The sequence below is a fragment of the Microchirus variegatus genome, assembly GCF_963457635.1.
Source record: "Microchirus variegatus genome assembly, chromosome: 3".
Lineage (NCBI taxonomy): Eukaryota > Metazoa > Chordata > Actinopteri > Pleuronectiformes > Soleidae > Microchirus > Microchirus variegatus.
This window is the reverse complement of record NC_139804.1, coordinates 4977872-5004418: the sequence shown is the minus strand read 5'-3', so window position 1 is coordinate 5004418 and position 26547 is coordinate 4977872. Positions and strand designations below refer to the sequence as shown.

The window sequence follows — 26547 nt, the reverse complement described above, 5'->3', positions numbered from 1 at the left end:
TATCCTTTTATTGTTTGTTCTTAGGTCTATTAGGTCACACATTAGTATGTTTTATTTGCCTCTGATGCACAGCACTTTGTTTCAGCTGTTGTTGTTGTTTCTAAAGTGATTTATAAATAAAGTTGGATTGGATGCAGAGCAAAGAAAACCAGAAAATATTCACATATAAGAATCTCAAATATCAAATAATGTGCTTTAACTATATATATAAAAAAACTGATGGACCAATCAAAAGCAGTTGACACTTACATCAACGCACGTTCGTTGCGTTACGTGCTCGTAAATACACAATATTTATATCGGGAGAAAGAAATACTTTACGTGACAAACTTGAGGAAATACGGTGCAAAACTGTTCTCCGCTCAGGAAACAAGTTATTGTAGGAAAGTGAGTTGTTCACGTTCATACATTTTAACTGAGGTGTCACAGAAATAGCAGGAAAATAAATTCCCCCACGGTTAGAATTCTTCACGAGATGAAGCGAGACTCAGCCAGCCGACGTGCAGACATGAAACACGATGCTGCTGCTGCTGCTGCTGCTGCTGCTGCTGCTGTGTATAATATTCAAATCAGCCTTGAACTGACATGACAGGATCTACAGCCTGTCAGTCCCAGTGATCACCACTATATCAGTCTGGGTTAAAGGAGTGTGGGGGGGAGGAAAGTATGTTTTTTATGCATTGTTGTGCATTCTCACAGTAATATGATGCTTAGGAAGGATAAATATTTCCATATTCCTGTTGCCAAAGTGCTTGGCACAACATGAAAAAGCAACCAACCGCTGACAAAAATGACCAGCTCTTGGCAGCTAGCGCGTGTTTATTTGCCACTAACGTGATTAGCCATGGTTTTTTTAATCCTGCAGCGCAGCGGCGCCGCCAACAGAGGGCACCAATGCTCCACTTCCCCTCATTCCCCGCCTCAGCCTCTCCTCTGCATGTTTGCACACACACACACACACACTACAGGAGATCACATGTCCAGATTTCAAAACATCAAGCAACCTCTGTTGACCTAGACAGGTGAGGCTTTTATACAACAAAAAAAGAAAAGAAAAAGAGAATAACCCTGATCCCAGGGAGTCACATAACACAGTTATATAAAGCACAACAAGCCTGCCATTTTACTCGGGATTGCTTCGTAATGCTCTTCTAAATCACATGTCAAATCCAAACACACAAAAAAAGGAAAATGCAGAATTTAACTCTCGGCAAGAGAACAACAACACAGTCTGAGCACATCACCACCTCCCAGATCCCTTTCAATATCTGTCACCTCTCCTCCCTCCTCCCTCCTCCTCCTCCTCACTATATGTTGTGCTCATCCATCTGCTGTGTTATCTGCGGCCGTGGTGAATAACTATAAACGGTGTCGAAGGGCACCGGCGCGCACGCACGCAGGCGAGTGCATCAAACAGAAGAGCGTCTCGCAGCCAAATCCCATGCGCAGAAGCTCAGAGTCCAACGTTACACAAGACCTGCGCAATTTTAATCTTCGGGGCTGAGGCTTAAGTGAATGAACCACCTCACCCCAGCCCTCCTCCTCCTCCTCCTCCTCCTCCTCCTCTACCACAACCACTCAGCTCCACTCCCTCCGTCACACACACACTCTCCTCCGACTCATAGAAACACACACACACTCTTTTCTTCTTCCTCCTACGCACTTAGAAACAGGACAGAGGCTGAGACATCATTATCCTTCCCCTGTCAGAGCAGGAACAGGAGGACTGTGAATTCTTGGAGTGGCTCAGCGTGAGGTTTCACATTTTTTACCGAAGCGGCATCTCGTACAGTAACGCCTTACGTCTTTGCAGGGAAAGGGAGGGCAGGAAGGGAAGGAGGCGCCAATTAACCAAATGGAAGCGTGCAGACCTTAAAGGACTGCAGAGCGATGATTAACTGTATAAATCTACGCTGCGCTGCTTCCAAATGTTTGCATTTGATGTTTGATGTGCTGGAGTTTGAGGGTTCAACGCGGTGGCGCAGTGTGTCATTTGGACCTTTCTGTGCGTGTTAGATTTGGGTTCTGTGCAGGATGCTAAGTTGACTGGACATTCTAAATTGACCAGGGCGTAGCCTCTCAGGATACAGCCAACCCCCCCCCCCCATCCCTGCAAACCTCACATGGAGGATAAAGTGGTAACAGATGGATGGAGCCAAGAAGATGCTCAGTATCCAGCCGATAATGGCCAAAATCACTAAATTGGACAAAAAATTAGCACTGATGGAGCATGATGTTGGTTCAAGCTCGGTGGTAAATGCATCATTATAATGTATTAGTAACAGCTACATTGGGGTAAAAGAGGCAAAGACTGTGTCATCAAGCCATCCCGATACTCTCTAAAAATCATTACTCAGAGCTTGGGGCACCTGTGATTTCATCTGAGCAGCCTTCTCGGGGTCCACGGCCAGGACGTGCTGGTAGTGTCGGATGGTGTGCTGCCGGTCCTTGTTCTCAGCGCGGACGTATCGTCTCAGGGCCTGCAGGATGCGGTGGGGCTGAAAGGAGGAGAAGGAGGCGTGGTTAGTCGTGTCGGTGGCAAAACACTCGGCTACGTCAACATTACTGCAGCACTTAGTAAATTCAGACTGTACTACTGATGACAGGGATAAGTAAGTGAGTGAGTGATAAGTTAAGCTAACCAAGTGGGGGACAGCCCTATGTTCCGAAATCCCTATGTTCCGAAAGCCTTATGAGGTTTGACCTCCTTGCCCTGTTCCGACCAGCGCTTTGAGATTACAATGTAGTAACCTCCACATTTCAAATACTGGCCTGGCCTTTCAGTGGAGGGCGATTTCGCGGCACTGATCCGCCCGCGGTACGTGTTTCGCAAGGCGGAACGAGCCATACGCGTTGGTGGAAGCGCGGATTTATCCCCAGCGTAATGTTCCCGACGGACCTGGCATCAGTCGATGTCTGTTAGGGTAAGGGTAGGGGTAGGGGTAGGGGTAAGGGTAAGGGTAAGGGTAAGGGTAAGGGTAAGGGTATAGCTCAAGGTAAGGGTTAGGTAGGTAGGGTTAGGGTAAGGGTTAGCATTCTGTATTTTGTAAGGATTTCAGAACATAGGGATTTCGGAACATAGGTGGCGATGTCTGTTAGGGTAAGGGTTTCGGGTAAGGGTTAGCATTCTGTATTTTGTAGGGATTTTGGAACATAGGTGGCGAGGTCTGTTAGGGTAAGGGTTCGGGTAAGGGTTAGCATTCTGTATTTTGTAAGGATTTCGGAACATAGGGATTTTGGAACATAGGTGGCGATGTCTGTTAGGGTTGGGGTAATCTTCGGGTTAGGTTTCAGTGGACGGTAATTTTGTGGCGCTGACCAGCCCACGGTACATGTTTCGCAGGGAGGAACGAGCCATATGCGTTGGGGGACGCGCGGATTTATCCCCAGCGCAATGTTCCAGACGGACATCAGCCGATGTCTGTTAGGGTAAGTGTAAGGGTAAGGGTAAGGGTTAGCATTCTGTATTCTATAGGTTTTTCGGAACATGGGGATTTTGGAGCATAGGTGTCGATGTCAGTTGATGTCTGTTAGGGTTAGGGTTAGCATTCTGTATTCTGTAGGGCTTTCGGAATATAGGGATTTCGGACCATAGGTGTGTAACCAAGTAAGTGATAGTCGATAGTTCTTATTGTGGCTAATAAGAATCAGCCGGGAATCAAATGCAGTTAACTGCATCAACGTTTCCACAGATCTCTGTTTCCGCAGCCTCACCAATGCATTTTCAAATATCTACAGTCTGTGGACGGCAGCCACACATCCAGAGTTTTTTTTTTCTTTTTTTTATCAAAAAACAAAACAGAACAAAAACAGATTAAAGTGAATGTCGCCACAGCCTCACATCTATTTAATGTATTCCTTTTTAGGTAGAAAGTCCACAACTGGGAACACTGAGAAAAGACAGAGTAGCAAACTGTGCTTGGCAAACGGATCAAACGACGACTGAGATGAAAGGAATTACACAAAATAAATAGCATTTTGAAATAAAAACAATGCAGGGATAAAAGACGACGGTTTCAAACGCGACTGTGTTGGATTTGTTTTATGTGATTTTCTGGCCGCAGTGGTTCAGTCTCCTCCATGATGAAGTGAGAGTTGGCAGCGGGTCCTTCATCGGGATATGAGATTAGCCACGGGCCATAAGTAGTGCGAGGCTGAGCGAGTGCAGCGTGACAGATGTGTGTGTGTGCGGGTCAATGTGTTTGAGAAGGAAAACGCAAACGCACAGATGGGGGAGAGACTCAAGGAAATGATAAAATATGATCTCAGTGGTGTTTACCCTGGGGGGGTCGGCCTGCAGGGCAGCCAGGTAGTTCTCCAAGGCCAGACGGCGGCGGTCATTCAGCATGGCCTCCACCCGGGCGAGGTGAGTCTCCACCAGCTGCTGCTTCTCACTGGCTGCCTCCTCCTCCAGGGACTCCACCATGGCTTGGAAGTGCTGTAAAGGAAATAATAAACAGACATAAATATGTGCTTGCACTTTAAGCAGCGTGACACAACAGAGCTCCTTCAGAGGTAAAAAAATAGGTGTGATAGTCGATGACTACTAATGCTCCGCGAGTCCATGCGCCCACATTTTTATGCCAATTTTAAAGCAAAATTTGCTAAGGCAATGAAGGCCACTTTGGACATGTGGTGTGCAGCTGTGACCTTGAAAAGTAGGTCAAGGTCACCGATCTTCGAACTTGTTCAAGATACTTGTAAGAGGCATGGACAGTGCCAGTTTGGCAGCAATACAACAAATATTTGTCAAGTTATCGCGTTGACAAGCTTGAAACGTGCCGGTTTTGGCTATTTTTCAAGTTTCAAGTGCAGCTGTGACCTTGAAAAGTAGGTCAAGGTCACCCATCTTCAAACTTGTCCAAGATACTTGTAAGAGGCATGGACAGTGCCAGTTTGACATCAATATGTCGAATATTTGTCAAGTTATCATGTTGACAAGCTGGTAAAGTGCCGTTTACACATTTCTCACATTTCCCCCGCAAAAAAAACGCGTAAAAATTCACGAAAAATTCAAAAAAAGGTTTTTGGACAAAACGAAAAAAAACGCCTGGAGATATTCACCCACTAAACAATCCTGCAAAATGTGAAGGACGTACGCGCACAGGAAGGTATTCATTTTAGTCTGGACGGAACGGTGCGAACGCGCTCGACGAGCGACGCGGAGCATAAAAAACAGGTCTCCATTTCACACTCGTCGCCTCTAAGGCTTGTCAAGGGAGTTGGGGGCTCATTTAGAAGTCTCCCCATTCAGAGTGTGCCCTAATTTCGTGTGAGAGTGATAAAGATAGTGCGGCCAGGGAAAGGAGATATTTAATGGCACAGGCAGGCAACAGATCCAGTGCCTGTAAGCCATCACATCTCAGCCAAACAAAGGGACAAAGAGGGGTGGGTGACTCTCAGGGGAGAGGATCAGTGACTTACCTGGATCAGTGTCTGCCTCTCGGCTTTGGGCAGGTTCTTCGCCTGAAGATCGGCCTCCTCCCACTCCTTTCTTACCTGGAGAGAGAACGAGACCGAAATGAACGGATGAGATGAGAAGTGGTCGACAAAAGGCCGACGTTTGCCAAAAAAAGAGTCCTGTCGAAAACACGGCACACTGCAGTCTCTACAGGCCTCATCCAATAAAAAATAAAATGGGTCAGCCAACAGTCCGTTTAGTAAGATATCATTTAATTATGACCTTGCCGGTCGACTGTACACCATTATTTTAGTGACTTGTACATCGTCCAGGTGACAGATGAGCTCAGCCGCACACGAGCAAACACAAAGCTCATGAAGGCCGGATCGATTGAAACATACTTGATCGCTGAGACTCATCTCCCAGTGGTTCAATACTCATTTTTTTTGGGGGGGGTTGAGGCTCTTTGTCCTGAGTTCCTCCCACCAAATGATCACACAAGATGATCCGAGGAAATGCTGTGTTCATTTCAAAACCCATTTTAATGTGCGTTTATTGTAGTTTACGCGACATTAATGAGTTTTCTTCCGACTTCTTAGCTGGAAATACCGTCAACAGAGCTGCAAGTAACGTGTTACAAAAGTGATGCATTACCTTTCGCTGTAACGCGATAATGTAAGGTATTACTAAAAAATAAATATTATCAAAAAATATATAATATTTTACTCGGTACAAATCTATAAAAAAATATATATATTTTTTTTAAATAATAATAATTGTAATGCATTTTAACCCTGAAATTAAAATAAATAAAGTAAAAGTAATTTAACGCTAAAATTAAGCTAGCAACCAAAAGAAAGCAAACTGAGATTGAGAACAGAGAAAAAACTAAGCAGCAAAAGCTAGCAAGACCCATTTTAATGTGTGTTTATTGGGAGACTCATTTTTTTTAGTTTACACTTCATGAAATTCCGACTTCTTAGTTTCTAAAACCATCAACAGTGCTGGGAGTAACGTGTTACAAAAGTAATGCATTACCTTTCGTTGTAATGTGGTACTGTAAGGCATTACTAAAAAAAAAATTGGTAATATTTTACTCGGTAAACTCGGTTTACTTCCTGTTAGCGAAAAAACTTAGCAGCAAAAGCTAGCATTCTCCATTCCTGTGATGCTTGAATCTCGAGAAGTGAGGGGACTCATGGCAGAGCATGTTATCAACGTTATGCTTCCAATTTGAACGGTGGATTCTCCATCTTTTCGGAAAATTGTGAGCAAGATTCCCGTCCAGGCTAGCAACAATAGCTGCTAGCGATAGTGCCTCAACAGGTTAGTTGCACTGGGCGATTGACTATAACATAACTTGCCACCAGAACACTGACATATCGTCAATCTGTAGCATGTCAGTCCTTATCCAGATAAAACATACAAAACCAATATACAGTGCTAGGCTAAACAGGTAAAAAAAACCTCTAGCATACTTAATTTCCCAGAATTCCACACCTATCTATGTAAATGGCATCTCAAAGTCTGAGAGCTTGTTCTGTGACAAGGTCAGGTGTGCAATCTGACCTTTCAAAAACAGGGTCACGTATGCACCGCTGCTGTTTGGAACAGCCAGTAGGAGGCGCCATTTCTCTGTGAACTAGCCTGTGATTGGTCAAAGTTTCCCGTTATGGGCCTTATTTAATTCTCTCTCACATCATTAGATTTACATTATGCTGTAAGATTATTATGGAATCGTTGCTCAGTGCAAACCTAAAAAATATGCTCGGCTATAAAATTCATCGTTACGCTCACTGAAGTGCATTTATTTCTTTTCTTTTTAAGGTTTTATGCACTTTAATGTTTGAATAGCAGTAATCCAGGAGTCCATGCTCCCTTAATTAAGGAAAATAACCAAAAACAAGAGCCTCATGAGAAAAGTAAAGTTTCACGATTTAAAAATGCTGCTCTGTTTTGTAGTTTTTGGATCAAAAAGTATTCACTGCAGGTGTTGGCATAATGTCTTTGTTCCAGAGAATTAAGCACAAACTTCTTTAATTTACTAGTATTGATAATCAGTACTGCGGATAATGTATTACAGCTATACTGCAGGAGAGGCAATAAACGTCTCACTTATTGCCTCCTTTAATTAGAGAAGCCGTGTCCCGGCTCGACCCCGGCGTAACTCACCCTCTCCATGCGATTGCGGTGCCTTATCTCCAGCTGCTCCTTGGCCCTCTGGAAGCGACTGTGCTCCTTGTCGTCGGCCGGAGTCTCAAAGTAGATGTCCACATCGTCGGTGGGCTGAGGCGTCGGGGGCACGACTGCAAAATGTGGAAACAGGCGGTTAAGCGACGCTGTGCGTGCGGAAAACGACAACCTGGCAGAGTGATGTGCACGATAACAGACAGACAGACAGACAAGGACTGGCCGATCCACGCAGAAAGACCAAGGGTGAATTCCAATTCCTTGCTTAACCCTCAATCTCAAAAATGCGCGCTGCTTCTAGTGCAGGGATTCTCAAAGTTTTGATACCTGAGGGCCAATTTAGGAACCCAACATTGGACTGAGGGCCGCCAAAGGTAAAAAAAACAGAAATAAATCCCATTTGTACTCATTTTAATGACCAGCAGTTCTTATTATACATTAATATAATAACGCTTTATAATTTACTGGGTAATTACCCAGTATTTTGGCCATTGTTCTTACCTTCTTATTACAGGTTAATACCAAGTAACACATTTCTGTTACCATATATTTACTGGGTAAATAGCTAGTAATTGGGGGCTGTAGCTACCTGCTTATAACCAGCTTATAACCCAATAATACACTAAAATTCACCATATAGAAACCAGGTAAATACCCAGTATTTTTGTTTACACTTATTGATCTGTGTCCAGTAATGTCCAATAAACATTTAACAAGCTTAGTATCTCCTGGATTAAAACAATCAACTGTAATTTATTGCGGGCCGCCAGAAATGTTTCTGCGGGCCGCACATTGGCCCCCGGGCCGCACTTTGAGAACCAATGTTCTAGTGCAAGTGCAGTCTCGATTCTCAGAAAAATTTAGTTGAGGGACAAGTTTAAGGGCTGTATCGCCCTCAATATTGAGATTTTCCGAGACCACCCTTTCGAGCAAGGGCTACCCAGAATGCATTGCGTGTTTTACCATAACAAAGATAGCGCCGAAAGCAGCGAAGCGAGTACGCTATGAATTAAGTATTTTCTTTGTTAATAGAGATATAAAAATGATGAAAACCATTGTATTATCTCAGTTTAGGATGGATGGATTACTGACGTCATTGTTGCGTAACATTTATGTTTAGTTTACGATCTTTTGTCAATAGCCGGCCGGCGCGCACACAGGATCGTTTGCTATGGTTTACTTTTCAATAAGCCGTGGTGTGTGGTAACTGTCAGCTGAATATGTCCGTGGTTGTGGTATTTGTATGAGTATCATCTTATAACTAACTGACAACCTAATAACTTGACTGACAAACGGATCGTAATAAATAATCCTGACGTAAATGTGTTCTTCTTCTTTTTTGGAGTTGACAGACTGGACGCAGCTTTCGCATTATTCTGCCCCCTACAGTCTGAAGACGTATCTGCATTTAAGGGGTGTCCCATTTGTGACAAAATAACCCTCAACACTTGGTTTTGAGGGCCAGTTAAGATTAGGGTTGAGATTGAGGGTTAAGATTGAGGGTTAAGATAGGATTTGGAATTGGCCCCAAGATGGACGGATGACTTAGGACAACAGGGAGAGATAAAGGGTTGAGAGTGGAAGTGAAGTTGGACAGAAATCCTCGCAGAAGCACTCCTTTTCCCTGGGTTCTCTCCAAACTGCTGTAATTCGGATAAACTTAACAGAATCTGACAGTCTTTCCTCTTCAATTCTCTCCATCATCCTCGTCGGCTTTCAGCTGACAGGCCGCGTCTCCAACACTAATGGAAATATCTCAGTGTTTGACAGCTGGGTCATCGAGGACACACACAGCACTGCAGCTCGCAAAAAACAACAAACACGCTACCGGGCTCGCAACAAAAACAGGACGTTTCACTCCCCCCCCCCCACGCCTTCAAAAACAGGACACACGAACGGATTAACATATTTCCCCCTTCAGCTCCCTGCAAATCGTTTCATGTTATAGGGCAAAAAAGGAAAATCCAATCGGTCACGGCAATGAACTGTGTTCGAACTGAAGGAGAGAAAAAATAAGAAAAATGGAGATGCTTGCCGACATAATGCTGGGATTTTAACAAAAGTAGTGGTGGACGGACAGGTTGTGCACAGGCAGATAAATGAAACGGCAGGAGGAAAACAATGGGAAGCAAACGAGGACAAACGGAAGAAAGTGTGTTTGAAGTCAGCGGCACACACAGACGAACACAAAGGAGGGAAACTGAAAGTCTTATATTTTTGGAAGTGTTGTTTTTTGTGTGGGAAGTTTTCACGTTTTTATTCTGTCAACAGATATTCTATCTCTTAAAGTAAAATAATAAATACAGCCCTTAAGACTGAATTCTAACAAAATTAATAAATAATTTTTTATACATATATATATATATTTTTTCTTGTTTTACACACAATATTTGGAACCTTCAAAATTAAATTAATCTACAATTGTTTATGTTGTTGTTCTTCAGCGATAACTTTCCTTTGTTGTTGTTTTTTTAATTGGATTGGCAACGATAACTGAATATTAATTCTGTGGCACGAGGAAACCGTGTGAAATTTTAGCCAAAATAATGAAATTAAACAAATAAGTTGGACATCATGTCGTGAAAAATAGCGATTGGTTGATAGTGGAATAATAGTAATTAAACAGATAGAGATTGTTGCAGTGGGGGGGGGGCGATGTGGTAACAGCAGCTGAGGTGTTACGATTGGGAGTGGGAGCACAACTAAACCTACATTTTTTTGTCCAAAAAGCAGCTTTCAGCAGAGACACAAACAGATACAGAGAGGACAGAGCGAGGAGGTGCCGTGGTCAAAACGGCCGCCTCTCGTCACATGACAACTTACTCAGGCGCTTGCACACGGCCATGCAGTATTCCTCTGAGTCGAAATTGTTGCGGTTGCCGGCGCAGCCCCCGTATATGAAGCGCACGCACCTGCGCTGGCTCATGTCGAAGTGCCAGCGGGGCATGGAGGCACGGCAGGGGCCGGTCTCGGCCTCCAGGGCGCACACCGCTGTCAGGGGACAGCTGGTTAGATCATGTGGCCACGCTTTTGGGCATCACTTCATTCTAGTCTCTAGGACGACAAACTGCTACTACTACTACTGTCAAACGCTACGTAACCACGGCTACATCTGAGGACGAAGAGTTAAACAGAGCATCGTAATAAAGGAGCAACTGCTGAGGGAAGGATTCAGCCACAAAAAAAGAGGGAAAAGGGTTCGTCCTTGTACTCATAACAAAGCGGAGTCTGATGCAACATGAATGAAAGGGTAAATGCTAATGCAGATAAGGGTACTTCAAAAAGTTCTCAGCCTTCACTTCACACCGTCTATTCAACTGTGCACAAAAAAACATTCCTTTACAAGTGGCGACCTTGCAAAAAAAAAATGGACAAGAAGGTGACAGGTCACATACGTTCTTTTCTATAAAGACACGGCACACGTCTGCAGTCATGTTCACGGTGAGCACTCTCAACGCATGTTTTGATACTCGGGGGACCACTCTAAGTGGTCTTTGTCCATTGTGCAAGAAAAAGCTCCTGAATCAGTTAAAGGACTCATATTATACCCTATTCCTGCAAGTGAACCTAGTTCCCTGGTGTCATAATGAACATGTCAGTGACATGATTTGGTCAAAATACCTTAAGGATGAAGCACCACAGCAGTTCAATCACTCTGCCAAAGCAGCCCTGTTCAGAACGCTCGATTTTGAGCGCCTGTCTCTTTAAATATGCAAATGAGACACAGGAAACTACGTCAGCTGACAGCGTTTGGAAAAGCCATCATTTGCCGACTCTAGCCGACACATTGCTGTCATATATAAAAACGTAAATCCTCTGTTTGTGTAGAACTCTGTGCTGCACTGTGCAGCCAAGAACAGAACACTTATCGGATACTATTGCCCTTGCCTGCACTCTCGCGTTTTTTTAGGGACAAATCGGAACTCCGCGAGACAACAATTCCAGGAATTTAGCGCATTGCAACGTAGCAATGAGCGCGGAAGTCAACATTACGTGTTTTATCTCCTGTACTTAGACTGAGGCGAACCACAAAAAACATGACTGAGTCATCTTTTTTCACACTTTGCCTACTCATTGGGCCTCCAGAGTCCAAAATATTAAAGTATTAAAATGATTAAAACGTTGATTTTGCATAATATGTCTCCTTAAAGGGTTAGGATTTGTAGGTGTGCTGTGTTTTTGATTGTTAGGCTTCATTGAAAACTGCAGTAACTTTGACCATCTCAGCAGCTCCTGGGTGACCTTCTACCACGTAGTGCATCGATGTTGAAAATGACGACATTTCGTGGCCAAGAACTTTCTGAAATACCCTTGAACACGATAAATTGACGGTGATTTCGATGTAAATGTGTGATTATATTCAAAACAAATCACGACAAACCTTTCACTTCCTCGTCTTGGCTCTCCGACATCCTGCTGCTCTCCTTCTTCTCGTCCTCCTCCTCCTTATCCGCCTCCTCGTCGTCGTAGACGTAGTGGTACTCCTCCTCATCCTCCTCCTCATCTTCATCTTCATCCTCGTCCAGTGGCTCTTCCTTCTGCGTGGGCTGCTCCTCGGTCGGTGTTTCGCTGAGGGAGGGAGGGTGGGAGGGAGAGATGAATGAGTGAAGGGGTGGACACCGGGGAAGAAGAGTGATTTATCAAACCAGCCAGAGCAGCTGCCGTAGGTCAATGCCACACACTCTAATTCATCCAGATGGCCCCCGTAATACCTGCCCTTCACAAGAGAGCGGATATTAAGGCGGCCATATTTCACGGCCATGCCACGATCGTCCGACTCGGGCACCGTCCTCCGATTTAACATCTGCCCACCTTTTCTCCACAGCGTCCTCCTCCTCCTCCTCCTCCTCCTCCTCGTCCAGGTCGTCAATCTCCTCATCCTCTATCTCCTCCTCTTCGTCGTCCTCCTGCGAGGGCAGGGAAGGCGGGGCGGAGTCCTCGGCGCGAGAGGACGGGCAGCACACGTACTCCGTGCCGTGGAACTTGTCGATGCCGCAGGGCAGCAGCATGCCGTAGGTGTGCAGCACCATGGAGCTCTTGGCACAAGCCTGACAGGGGCAGAGAAGGAGAGCAAAGGGGATGAAATCGTCCACTCTGAGGCCACCGACTTCAGCCTTGACAGAATGATATGTGTTTAACATTTATTAATCAAGGCAAGGTCACAGCGCTACGGATGGACGAGCGAGTCACAGAGGAAGGAAAAAGTTAAAATACGTCATATGGTTTGAACGCAGAGTCAGACTTTTCTTTTTTTTTGGACAGCTAAATCTACCAGGAAATCCTTCTTAACCCAAATTTCCCCCCTGTTATTTTACTGCTTGACAAATCCCAAAGCATGTGTTTCTCAAGACCATCACATTTATAAACCTCAAAAGGCCAAGAGTGAAGCAGATTAAGACAATATTCCATAAGAATCTATTACTTGGTTAAATGGATCATTTCCTGAATTTCAAAAATTCATTAAAATTATTCCTTTAGAGGTTTGCAAATATTTTCGACAGACCCTTGTTCAGGGCGATGCCGACTACTATGATGGTAAATTTCAAGTCATTCCAAGATACTTTTTATTTTTATGAAGAAAGTCAGCTCTCTGTCAAAGTGCATCAGGGCAAATGGATCATTTCCTGAATTTAAAAAATTCATTAAAATTATTCCTTAAGAGGTTTGCAAATATTTTCAACGCATCCTTGTTCAGGGCGATGCCGACTATTATGATGGTAAATTTCAAGTCATTCCGAGATACTTTTTTATTTTTTTGAAGAAAGTCAGCTCACTGTCAAAGTGCATCAGGGCAAATGGATCATTTCCTGATTTTCATGTGTGGGAATCAGAATGTTATAATCTTGAAATTCATCCTCATCCATTGTTATCACGTGTTCGTGTTACCACCATTATTATTATTATTCTGTTAAGAAACTCAAAAACACCTCACGATAACAGATCACCCACAAACTACATACATGTCGTATGTTTGCATGTGCTGTCGTTGGCTTTCCAGTCACATACTGTGCTGGGAATGATTAATGGGGCCAAAACTCCCTGAAGGTTGCGTCGTCCTTTAAGCGACGTGCTACTTTTTCAACGAGCCTGCTGTGTTTCATGTTGTAGCCAGGAGCTAACAAGTGCAACTTCAGTCTGACTAATTGCTGCTGGAAAATCCACTAGAGCTGTTGAGGATTAGCTGAGCCACTCTGCTTAAGAATGTCTCTGCTGCAGTTGCTAAAGGGGTATTTTATTTATATATATATATATATATATATATATGAATGTTTTCCTCCTCCAATAACGTTTGAGTGATTTAATTTGGCTTCAAACTCTATGATCGCGTGAGGCTCAGTCCATTTTCAGGCTGCAGATGTGAGCGTAATAGATGTCGGGGAACGAGTGCGTCTCCGGAATCACGAGGCAGCGACACAAACAGAAGAGGCTCGACAGGCTTATTGAGCTGCTGCTCTTACTGTCATGGTTGGAGTGGCCCCCAGGGTCTCTCTCTGTTGCTGCCCCGGGGGGAATTAGCCCGCATTAGAGGCACAACACTAATCTGATTAGGAGCTGAAATGCGAGCGCTCCAAAGACAGGCTGTGATCAGAGGGCCGCCGAGACTCGCACAGACAGGTGGAAAGAGGAACGACATGTAAACTACCAATGTGAACAGTGAGACAAAAGAGGATGGGAATTTTTTTTTTTTTTTGTTGTTTTTTAATATTAAGCGGATGCATTAAGCGGATGCCACACAGGACATTTTCTTTTCCACTGCGTTGCGTTCCTCCTGCTTCCTCCCACGGCTTCCTCTGAACTAATCCCTTCCTCACCTCTTTGGCCACGCCGTGCCACTGCTGGTGGCTGACGCACATGTCCATGCGCTCCTTGTGGAAGAACTTGCACTTCTCCGGAACCAGGAGGACGTCGCTCACGAACTCTCCCACTGCGGAAAAAACAAAGCAAAACGCGCCGATTATTGAGTTAGTTCGTCAAGAAAGGCCTAGAAAACCAGGAAGATTATACACTGCCGTTCAAAAGTTTGGGGTCACTTAGGGGTAATTAGGGGTAGGGAAAAAGAAAAATCGATTCACATAGGAATCGCGATTCCATCCACGATTTTGAATCGATTCATAAACTTCAAAAATCGATTTAAAAAAATTTAATTTAGAAATTTAAAAATAAGTTTATATTTTGAAAAACCACACAGAACACCAGTTTGTGTTCTTTGTGTACAGTTTATTTGTGTAACTTCTGGGAGGAAAAGGCAGCTAGCCTAAGCTTTTATTTATGCAACTTATTTTTGTTGTACAGTAAGTTAGTTTTTATTGTGTTTTGAATTAATAAATGTTAACTTTTGTCTTAAAGGTGAAGTAAGTAGTTTATAGTGCCATCTAGAGGAGAGGCTGAAATTTACAACAAAGAACTGCTCCTCTGCTCACCCCCTCCTGAGCGCTACGGTATCCTCAGCTGGTCAAATGTCGTCCTCGTCGTCTTTCTCCGTGTCAGCAGATGAGGTTCGTGAGGCGAGGGAGAGGGAGAGGGTGAGCTACCGCCGTCGTAGCAGACGAAGCGGAGAGAGTGGCGGCGGGACTTCCGCTACAAGTAAAGAGACGCTTGATTTGTTCTCTCGCGTTTGTCCTTACAGGCTCCGGTAGAAACATGGCGTCTCGCTGCTAACAGTGGCTATGCAACCGCGGTCCGCGGTCATGTTATTTAACATGACTTTTTGAAACACTACGAAAATGAAACAAAAACTATTATACAGCGACCAGACAATGCAGGAGCACATAATATGTATAAAAAAGTGGATTTTGGGTTATATAAACCCATAAATACTACACAGTGTTCCTTTAAGTTTGCTGTTGTGTGATCACATTATCACATTATCTTATACAAACTGTATTGTTTTGATGCCATAATTTGCCTTAAAGGTGCATTATGTAATAAATCTAAAGCAACTGGCCATAAAATCCTCCTAATATGTCACAGAGACTCAGGAATAATGTTCATATAACAAACTGAACTCACCAACAACAACAGTACAGACAAAATATTCACATAAAAAAATATAAAAACCTTTGCGGACCACAAATCATGTTTATGTTTTGAAATCATGTTTGGCGTCATGTGGCGCAACCTACCGCCGTCTACCAATCATTGCAGATAGTAGAGTCTCAGCTGTCGAGCAACCACGGGTTGCCAGTTACGTCAGAAAACGAAACCTAAAAGACCTTGATATTTTGAATTTGAGTGTAGTAACTGTTTTTGGCCACATTCTTACATATGGCGCCTTTAACGCACTATGCATTGTATCAATTTTGAATCGAGAATCGATTTTGAATCGAATTGTGAGCCACGCAAAGATTCACATCCCTTTCAGAAATGTCCTTATTTTTGAAGGAAAGCACACTGTGAAAATTGTTAATGTGGTAAATGAATATTCTAGCTGCAAACGTCTAGTTTTTAATGGACTATGTAGGTGAGAGGCCCATTTCCAGTGTTCTAATGGTACATTGTGTTTGCTAATGGCGTTAGAAGGCTATTGGATGATTAGAAAACCCTTGAAAACCCCTGTGCTATGATAGGAGCACAGCTGAAAACAGCTTGGCTGGTTCTTTGACAAAATGGCACAATCATCATTTCTAACCTTGTCAATGTCTTGACTATATTTTCTATTTATTTTGCAACTCTTTTGATGAATAAAAGTGTGACTTTTAATGGAATAGACAAAAAAATCAGTAGTGTCGGTGGTGTGCAGCAGCTCTCGCTCACACAAATTGTTTTGTCCGTCCTGTACGGTTGTGATCAACTATCTTCTACATCATTACCCTCCTTTTTTTCATCTGGACAGAGATCTTTGCTCGCTCCCCAGAGCCAGAACTAACAGATATGGATCTTCGCACAAATCTTGCTCCCACTTTATCGACAATACTGGCACTTTTGATCGGTTTGTGTCGCGTCGCGTCGTCCTGCGTCCTTGTTTACTGTGTTTCATCGATTTTATACGTTTCTTGTATGTCATTTACCCCTTTGAGTGACAACAAATAAATAAAAACTGCATTTTGAAAGGACAGTCTTTGATTATTATTCATATAAAACACATTCCCATTAGCACAAAGGGCTTAACCTTTGACTGAATTCCAATCATGTGGGCAGAAGTGAATATTTCTGCGGCTGTAAAAACACGGTGTCGCCATGACCTGGACTTTTGAAAACCACTCAAACAAGTGAATGTTTGAGTCACATCTTAATTATTTTCCCTTCAAGGTAATTCTGAGACGTTGCATTCACATCATAACGCAAACGTCAAAATCAACCTTTGTGATTTGCGAAGTCACGGTGATCTCGACGTCTGACCTCCCACCACTACTTAAACCCAACCAGTTCATCCTCGACTGTACTGAATTTGAAGTAATCCCCTCAAGGCATTCCTGAGCTATCATGTTCACAAAAGACAACCTGGAAAAAATAAAGCCTCCGGCCACTGGAACTGAGGATTAAAAAAAAAAAAAAAAATGCCACAGTCTAAAACAATAAATCACCTGCTGCGACTTAAAAAGGAAAAGCTGATGAGATGAAGAGGGGAAAAAAAAAAAAGGGCCTGGTTCAATAATTCATGGCTGCCTGGTCCATTAAAGTTCTCTGTAATTCTATTACAGTCAGAAACAGAAGGATGTGACACTCTGACATCTGCCCAGAGCCCAGGGCCGGCCCAAGCCTCCGTGGGGCCCTGAGCAAAATTTGATTTTGGGTCCCTGTGTTACTGCCAATAATAATCATTATTGATCATTCACACACCTACTATATATAAAGGTATTCTACTTATTCTACTACTGTCACAAGTAGTAGAATAAGTAGTCGACACCAGATTTGCAAACTTACAGAAAAAGCTTTCAATTAAAGGGATAGTTTGGAATTTTAGACATAAGACCTATTTTCCAATTCAGCCGGTGTGATGGAGACGTCTGGAGACGTTTTCAAGAAATTTCATTCAGTTCTTCTAGTTGCCGAGTTCGCTGGTGCTATGGCTAGCGCAAGTCAATGGTACACGTTAGCATGGGATTAGAAACACTCATACCGACTCCACAGTGCACCCGAGGCAAATAAATTGTAACGGCAGACTATCGATGTACATATCTGTGTTGATAGAATAATGTTTGAAATAAAACCAACCTTGCAATTTGAAGGATTTATGTCTCAGCAGCAGCAGCAGCGGGTCATACTTCCTGTTAGCCTATGGCAGCGGCGGACGGATTCCTGCTGCTGCTGAGAAAGTAGTCCCTCAAAAATTCATGTGATGCGAGGTTAGTTTTGTTTCAAATATTATTCTATCAACACAGATATGTACATCCAAAGTCTGCCGTTACAATCGATTTGCCTCGGGTGCACTGTTGAGTCGGTATGAGTGTTTCTAATGCCATGCTAACTTGTATCATTGACTTGCTCTAGCCATAGCACCAGCGAACTCGGCAACTAGAAGAACTGAATAAAATTTCTTGAAAACGTCTCCAGACGTCTCCATCACACCGGCTGAGTTGGAAAATAGGTCTTATGTCCAAAATTCCAAACCATCCCTTTAATATTTGGCAAACTCAGCAACTCCCCCTACTGGCGACACAGAGAATCAATACATAAAACCAAAAGGGTTCATAAATAAAATATTAAGATATTAGAGGCGCCATATGTAAGAATGTGGCCAAAAACGGTTACTACATTCAAATTCAAAATACCGAGGTCTTTTAGGTTTCGTTTTCTGACCTAACTGGCAACCCGTGGTTGCTCGGCAGCTGAGACTCTACTGCGGTAGGTGGCGCCACATGCCAAAACATGATTTCAAAACGTAAACATGATTTGCAGTCTGCAAAATATTTGTTTTAACGCAAATATTTTGTCTGTACTGTTGTTGTTGGTTCGTTCACTATGTTATATGAACATTATTCCTGAGTCTCTGTGACATATTAGGAGGATTTTGTGGCTAGTTGCTTTAGATTTATTGCATAATGCACCTTTAAGGTATGAAAATCTAAAAATGTGCAATTTGGGGGGGGGGGGGGGGGGGATGGGATTCAAAATACACTACTGAAGATTTTGATTAAGCATTAAATAAAATAAACAAATAAATATCAAACAAATACTTCAATAATAATGTAAATCAACAGAGGCACCCGGAACAAGGTAATAAAAATGTTTTTTAAATAAAATATAACGTTAAATAATCACGTCTGACAACTATGTAAATACTGTGAAAAAGCTTTGATAAAAATGGGGATAAAAATTCTAAATAAATTACAGCAATCCAAACTTTTATTTATTTCGGGGGGCCCTCTAGTGGTCACGGGGCCCTAAGCAGCGGCTTAGTTTGCTTATGCCTTGGGCCGGCCCTGCCCGAGCTCCTGAATCCATCCAGCGTCTGTCAATCATGCTATGAAAATAGCAGCGCGGGGGAAAAAAAAAAATCGTGTTTCATTCGGCGACTCTTTAAAGGGAACAGCTCAGACTCTTCCTGTGTGAGTCAGTGATATCATTGGCTTGATACGATGCGATCATGTTTTATTCATAGAACGAGCTGACAAAGAGGGCAAAATCATCGGGAGGAAACAGAAGACTTGAAAGGAATCTGGCGGTTTCCCTATGAATAGCTTCAGGTTGTGCGTGTGTTTGGGTCAAAAACGGAGATTAGAAAGGACGGTGACTGCTGATGGGCTGACGCAGCGTGACGAGGCCTTCGGGAGAAAACAGATGGAGATCCAGGCGGAAACAGACGGTCTACAGTGAGATCAGTGTGGTTGAGAGGTGGGTGGGTGGGTGGGTGGGTGGAAAACACGCAAAAATGAGTTGTCTGGGATCCGTCTCCTAACTGCCACGACCTCGGGGCCGAGGCCGGGCTGCAGGAGGATTCTGTGCGAGCCGAGCAAAGGAAAAGGCAGAGGGAAGAAAAACGGTGTTTTGGAAAATGAGAGGGTAGCAAAGAAAGAGCCGAGCGAGCTGGAAATAGCAGAGGACTCGGCAGCTGCTTCTCATCTCCGCCCAGGAGACACTGTGACAACCCCCCACTCACACTCACGCCTGCCCCCTTAACCCTCTGCACTGAGAGGACCATTGAAAAATATCTCACACAGTAACATTAATTACTCACCTGGACGTTTTTCGCCAAATTTGAGTGATTTAAAAAGTTGTGGACACGCTAACGCGGGTTAACATCGTTAATGCACGTTCCGTGACAACTGATCGGAAAAAGACTCAAGTGACGTCATGTTTATGTGCCCCGGCACCAGAGTCCAGGCACCGTTTACCAGTTAGCTCTGTTAGCTGCGTTAGCTCCTTTAGCGCCGGTTAGCGCACCTACAAAAAATATCTCACACAGTAAAATGAATTACTCATCCACACGTTTTCGCCAAAATTTGAGTGACTTAAAAAGTCGTGGGCAAGCTAACGCCGCGTTAATAGCATCAACAGCGCCAGCGCTTGGCGCGTTTCCATGACGACTGACCGGAAAAAGACACGCATGACGTCATCTTTACGTGCCGTGGCACCAGAGTCCAGGCACTGTTTACCGGTAAGCCACGTTAGCTCCTTTAGCGCCGGTTAGCGCGCCTACAGTCGAACTGGAGCGCTCTACACTGCCGCTTTCAGACAAGCACTGAGAGGACGTGTGAGGCGACTAAAAATATCTCACACAGTAAAATGAATTAATCATCCACACGTCTTCGCCAAATTTGAGTGACTTAAAAAGTTGTGGGCAAGCTAACGCTGCGTTAATAGCATTAACAGCGTCATCGCTTGACACGTTTCCATGACGACTGACCAGATAAAGACTAACCCACGTGCCGCAGCATCTGAGTCCAGGCACCGTTTACCAGTTAGCTTCGTTAGCTCCCTTTAGCTCCTTTAGCGCCAGTTAGCGCCCCTACAGTGGAACTGGAGCGGTCTGTTTATTAAACGAAAAGAGCAGCGCTACAAATAACCAGCGTACCTGTGTGCCGCGTATGTGTGCCTCTGTTTTTAAAGGTTAGCGTTACTTTAGAGACTCATTTTAACAATCCAGAGTCACGTAAACATGACGTCACGTGCGTCTTTTTCCGGTCAGTCGTCATGGAACCGCGCCGTGCGCTAACGTTGACACCGTTAACGCCGTCACCGTGCCCAGCGCTAGTTGTAAATTAATAAAAATGCTGCTGTTCACAGAATATCGAACACACACGTAGATAAGCGACGTTTCGGTTACAGTTTAACGACACGCTGAGCACAAACACAGAGCGGCTTTAGCTAGCTACACTTCTCGTCTCCATCAGCAGCGCCTGCAGCCTCACAGCAGGAGGCTGATCTGCTTTCTGTTCTTTCTTCTACTTCATTTCCTCATCTTTAGGAATTTTAAATGAGGCTTTTCTTGTTGTTGTTTTTGCATTCAGGTGAGACATAATGTTTTTTTTAGGAACAAAGACATAGCTAACGAGCTAACCAAAGGCAGCAGCAGGTGCTAAACTGTGCTTTTACATTGTTACAGCGCGTGAGGAGGAGGAGGAGCTACACCAGCTATGGCATCATTGAGCAATATTTTAATAATAATACAATAATAAGTCCGGAGATGTTCCTGAAATTCAATAATTCAGTAATTCAACCTTTATTTATCCAGGACATCATAATAATAATAATAATAGTAATAATAATCTCTTTTCCAAGGATGTTCTAACCCAAATGAGACGCACATTTTGCATAAATACAAAAACAAGCGATTAAAACATGGAACAAGGTCGAGGCCGTTAAAATCAGCTTAGTATTAAGTCATTCAAACTTTTAAATAATAAAACACTCAAATACTAAAAGAGGAAAACAATGACACAGACTAAAAAATAATTCCAAACCATGGACCGGAGTAAGATCGGATCTTCGTCCTTGAATCTGTCCTCACCAAGACAATGTTTTACTAAATTTTGGAGTTCATGTGTGAAAACCACCGACAATGGACATTGTTCTTATTTTTGCTGATAAAACTTTTTATATCGTCACATAAAATGTACATTGCTTCTTTTTGTAGTTTTGCTGGTGATGAATTAGCCTCAGCGTGCAAAGGATAATATTTTGGTGTAGAATCGCATAAAAACCAGGTTAGAATCTGAGTTTTCCATTAACTCATAATGGGACGCGATGATGGAGCTGCAGTAATACTTTTCCACGACCAGCCAGTTTTTGGCTGAACTCTATAAACCGCTATCTGCATGTGACTGTGAATGAATGAATAAAGCAGATGATGTATTTCTGTCACTGTTTTGCTCTCCACATGAAACTCTTTTACCTTTGAGCGACCAAAGCGAGAAGAGAATGCTTGTGTTTACGCGATGTGTCATTCTACTTCCTGCTCCGATCTTAACGTCAAAGAATGGAGAGAGAACTTAAATCTGCACATCCTGGACACAGGAAACCAACTGATTCATTACCGCTCTCTCTAAGACTCGGACTGTCTTAGGTTTGCTTTGACTGTGAAGTGGAGTGGGTTTCATGCACACAGTCACACTGCAGTCGGTGATGGATGGTGTGTGTGTGTGTGTGTGTGTGAAAGAGATGGCATACGCTCGTCTGTTTCATGTGGCCTCCTCCTCTCATATGAAATTTTTAGATTTTTTTAGGCGGTATGTAAGATATTTTGGTTATATTTTGATTATTATGCCATAAAATTACCATAATATGAAAGCCCATTTTTTTTTATCTCATAATTATGACTATTTATGCCATCATTTCATTTTTTTTGTCTCATAATTATGACCATTTTTATCATAATTTCGACTTTTTATCTCAAAATAGCAACTTTTTATCTCATAATTTCGACTTTTTATCTCATATCAACTTTTTATCTCAGAATTTCAACTTTTTATCTCAGAATTCCAACTTATTATCTCATAATCATGACTTTTTATCTCATCATTTCGAATTTTTGTCTCATAATTATGACATTTTATCTCATAATTACGACTTTTTATCTCATATCAACTTTTTATCTCAGAATTTCAACTTTTTATCTCAGAATTCCAACTTATTATCTCATAATCATGACTTTTTATCTCATCATTTCGAATTTTTGTCTCATAATTATGACATTTTATCTCAAATTTCGATTTTTTATCTCATATCAACTTTTTATCTCAGAATTTCAACTTATTATCTCAGAATTTCAACTTATTATCTCATAATCATGACTTTTTATCTCATAATTTCGAATTTTGTCTCATAATTATGACATTTTATCTCTAAATTTCAACATTTGATCTCCTTTCAACTTTTTATCTCATAATTTCTGGTGGAAATGGGCTTCCATACCATGATATGTCATTAGAGGTTATGATAACATGTTCAATTTACATAGATGCCTCTGCCAGTAAATTCAGAAAAAAATAATCACATCAACAGCTGACTCCTCTCCACCTCCACCTACTCTTCATCCACCCAAGAGAAGCTGCAGTACAAGCGTCAGGGGAGTGTGTGAAGTTCACAGGAACACACCCCATAATACCCTTCACTGACACACAATCATGCACCGATACACAAGTTGCGCTTGTTGACAATCCCGACTATCGAGTTTCAAGGGCTCTCCACGTACAGGAAGCGTGCTGTGATGACATGTTGGTGTTTAGCGCACTTGATGGATTTAATCTGTAGTCTAGAGCCGACCGCTCAACACACTGACACACTGCATTGAAATATGTGGAGAGTAGAGCACAGGTTCACTGTTCTTTTCGTTTAATAAACAGACCGCCCCAGTTCAATTGTAGGCGAGCTAACGGAGCTAATTGGTAAACGGTGCCTGGACTCCGGTTATTTGTAGCGCTGTTCTTTTCGTTTAATAAATGAAGCGCTTCAGTTTGACTGTTGGCTGTGCTAACGGCGCTAAAGGAGCTAACACAGCTAATGAAGCTAACTGGTAAACGGTGCATGGACACCGGTTATTTGTTGCGCTGTTCTTTTCGTTTAACAAAGTGACCGCTCCAGTTCGACTGTAGGCACGCTAACAGCGCTAAAGGAGCTAACTTGTAAACGGTGCCTGGACTATTTGTTGTGCTCTTCTTTTCGTTTAATAAAGTGACCGCAGTTTGACTGTAGGCACACTAACGGCGCTAGAGGAGCTAATGCAGCTAACTGATAAACGATGCCTGGACTCCAGTTATTTGTAGCGCTGTTCTTTTCATTTTGTTAAATAAACAGACCTATCCAGTTTGACTGTAGGCGCGCTTATGATACTAACGGCACTAAAGCAGCTAAGAGCTAACTGGTAAACGGTGCCTGGAATCTGGTTATTTGTAGCGCTGCTCTTTTTGTTTCATAAACAGACCGCTCCAGTTCGACTGTAGGCGCACTAAAGGGGCTAACGCAGCTAACGGAGCTAACTGGTAAACGATGCCTGGACTCAGGTTATTTGAAGCGCTGTTCTTTTCGTTTAATAAACAGACCGCTCCAGTTCGACTGTATGCAGGCTTACGCCGCTAAAGGAGCTAACACAGCTAATGGAGCTTACCGGTAAACAGTGGCTGGACTCCGGTGCCGCGGCACGTAAAAACATGACGTCACACGTCTTTTTCCCGAGGCGGTTAACGGTGGTTAACGGTGGTTAGCGGTGTCAACGCGTTAACGTGCCCAGCAAAAACTGGCAACAAACATTATAATAAATCTTTAAAAAAAAAAAGACATTAATAATTGATGGGATCTTTTTAAAAGTCACTTTAATCAGAATCATGAAATACTTGACTTGAATCCCCCACGGGTGGAGAAATTGAATATCAAGGATATCGAGTTTCCCCCCCCTCTTGTGCTTTGATTTTGGCAGATTTACACCGCAGATTGTGCCTTTCAAAGACGGAGGAAACGTGATCCAACAACACGGTGAAAGGATTTACACGGAGGAGACGTGACTCAAAGCAGGAGGTCGCCTACGCTCGGCGTTTCACAACGGAAAGAGCGCTGGCGTTGAGCGCGTGAGCCTGAACCAACACTGCGTTAAGCTTTGACCTCCGTGTTCACGTGTGGACGGGTGACGGAGTGCAAACAGCCAGAGGTGCGGTTCGCTGAAACAAGTCTGAGTTTGTGTCCGTTTATCCGACTTCTTCACAATCTGATGATATCACACACGCCCTGCAATGATTACACTTCCATCTACAGGCTGAGTCAACAGGAAGAACAAAGCGTGTCAGGTCTTTAAATGTCACTTATTAAAACTCCGCCCATGGCCTTGTCATGACTTTGACATTCTACTTTTCCTCCTTTATTCCACGCTGTGTTGGGTTTTATTCACATTTTTATAGTTTATCTTAAATCTAAAACAGTAGAGTTTGAACCTCGTGACTTCAGACTTTTACTTTTCATTCCACCCCTTGTTGTGTTTTACTGTTTTATTGTGTTTTATTGTTGTATTTGCTTTTGAATTTTCCTTTTATTGTGAAGCACTTTGAGCTGCAATCCTTGTATGATAGGTGCTGTAAAAATAAAGTTTATTATTATAATGATTATTATTGTTATATATTGTAGTCGTTATATTAATACTATTCAGAAAGTGAGTGAGTATCATGACAGTATTGCGTTTAGCTACCAACATATGAAACTTTTAGATTTTAATTCTATCTTAAAGAGGCGGTATGTGAAATAGTTTGATTATATTTTGATTATTTTGCCATACAATGACCATAATATGAAAGCCCATTTCGGAAGCTCTAATTATTACTTTTTATCTCATAATTTCGACTTTTTATCTCATAATTTCGACTTTTTATCTCATCATTTTGACTTTTTATCTCATAATTATGACAATATCTGATAAATATTACTTTTTATCTCATAATTTCAACTTTTTATCTCATAATTTCAACTTTTAATCTCATAATTTCAACTTTTTTGTCTCATAATTATGACTTTTTATCTCATCATTTAGATTTTTTTATCTCATAATTTCGACTTTTTGTCTCATAATCATGACTTTTATCTCATAATAATCACTTTTTATCTCATAATTTCGACTTTTTATCTCATAATTTCAACTTTTATGTCATAATTATGACTTTTTATCTCATAATTTCGACTTTTTATCTAAAAATTTCGACTTTTTATCTAAAAATTTTGACTTTTTTATGTCATAATTATGACTTTATCTCATTATTATGACTTTATCTGATAATTCTGACTTTTTATCTCATAATTGACGTTATCTCATAATTATGACATTTTATCTCATGATGTCACATTTTTATCTCATCATTTTCAAAATCGACTTAATTACTTGCATATTTTAATGATCAAGGCTAAGTTTTTGGGGTTTTTTTCTGGTGGAAATGGGCTCCCATACCATGATACGTCATTAGAGGTTATGATAAAGTGTTCAATTTACACCAATGCCTTCTCTGCCATGGTTTCACACAAAAACAAATCACATCAACAGCTGACGAGCACAAGATTTTCACAAGTTTGCACTTGTATAACTGCTTCGACAATAATAATATGAAATTGGGAATATTTCTTTCTGATCTCAGCTCTTTAAATGTGAATATAATCTTTTTTTGCACCTATATAAAGAAGGAAAGGATCTTTTATTGTCACGATACAACTGAAAATGCGAGGCTTGACCAGAGTCGTCACGAGGGACCGACCTGACCGAGGAAACCTGAGGAGAAACCACTACGCCACCGTGTCTCTGTGACAGTAAACTAAATATGTTTCCTGGTTTACTGGACAAAAAGACATCTGAGGATGTCATAATTTTTCAGGTTTGGGAAATAATATAATTATAGGTCTGCTAAGGAGTATTTTTGATGCAGTGATAGTTGCATCATGGAGGATGTTGTTTGTGGACGGGGAAACTGGGAGCTGTGTATTCTGAGTCAATGCATTAAAGATGAGACACTGTCTTTTTTAATATTATAGTTTCTCCATAGCGCTTATTCATATAAAGCTATTAACTTGACATGGTCTGCCAGTCGGGTCTTTTTAATCACACCCTT

General features: G+C 42.3%; 1 protein-coding gene across 5 annotated transcripts in view; it reads right to left on the bottom strand.

Annotated features, from left to right (window-relative positions):
• aplp2 (amyloid beta (A4) precursor-like protein 2) overlaps nucleotides 1-26547 on the bottom strand; it is a 100826-nt gene that overhangs the window by 15781 nt on the left and 58498 nt on the right. For 4 of the 5 annotated variants that reach the window (XM_083886008.1, XM_083886011.1, XM_083886009.1 and 1 more), the window contains exons 4-11: nucleotides 14404-14516; nucleotides 12404-12639; nucleotides 11973-12160; nucleotides 10415-10582; nucleotides 7574-7707; nucleotides 5425-5499; nucleotides 4280-4438; nucleotides 2370-2498 (exon numbers count right to left, since the gene is read on the bottom strand). In XM_083886008.1, the coding sequence (XP_083742134.1) occupies nucleotides 2370-2498; nucleotides 4280-4438; nucleotides 5425-5499; nucleotides 7574-7707; nucleotides 10415-10582; nucleotides 11973-12160; nucleotides 12404-12639; nucleotides 14404-14516 (1202 nt within the window). The remainder of the gene's footprint in view (nucleotides 1-2369; nucleotides 2499-4279; nucleotides 4439-5424; nucleotides 5500-7573; nucleotides 7708-10414; nucleotides 10583-11972; nucleotides 12161-12403; nucleotides 12640-14403; nucleotides 14517-26547) is intronic. The other variant, XM_083886012.1, reaches the window with a different exon arrangement.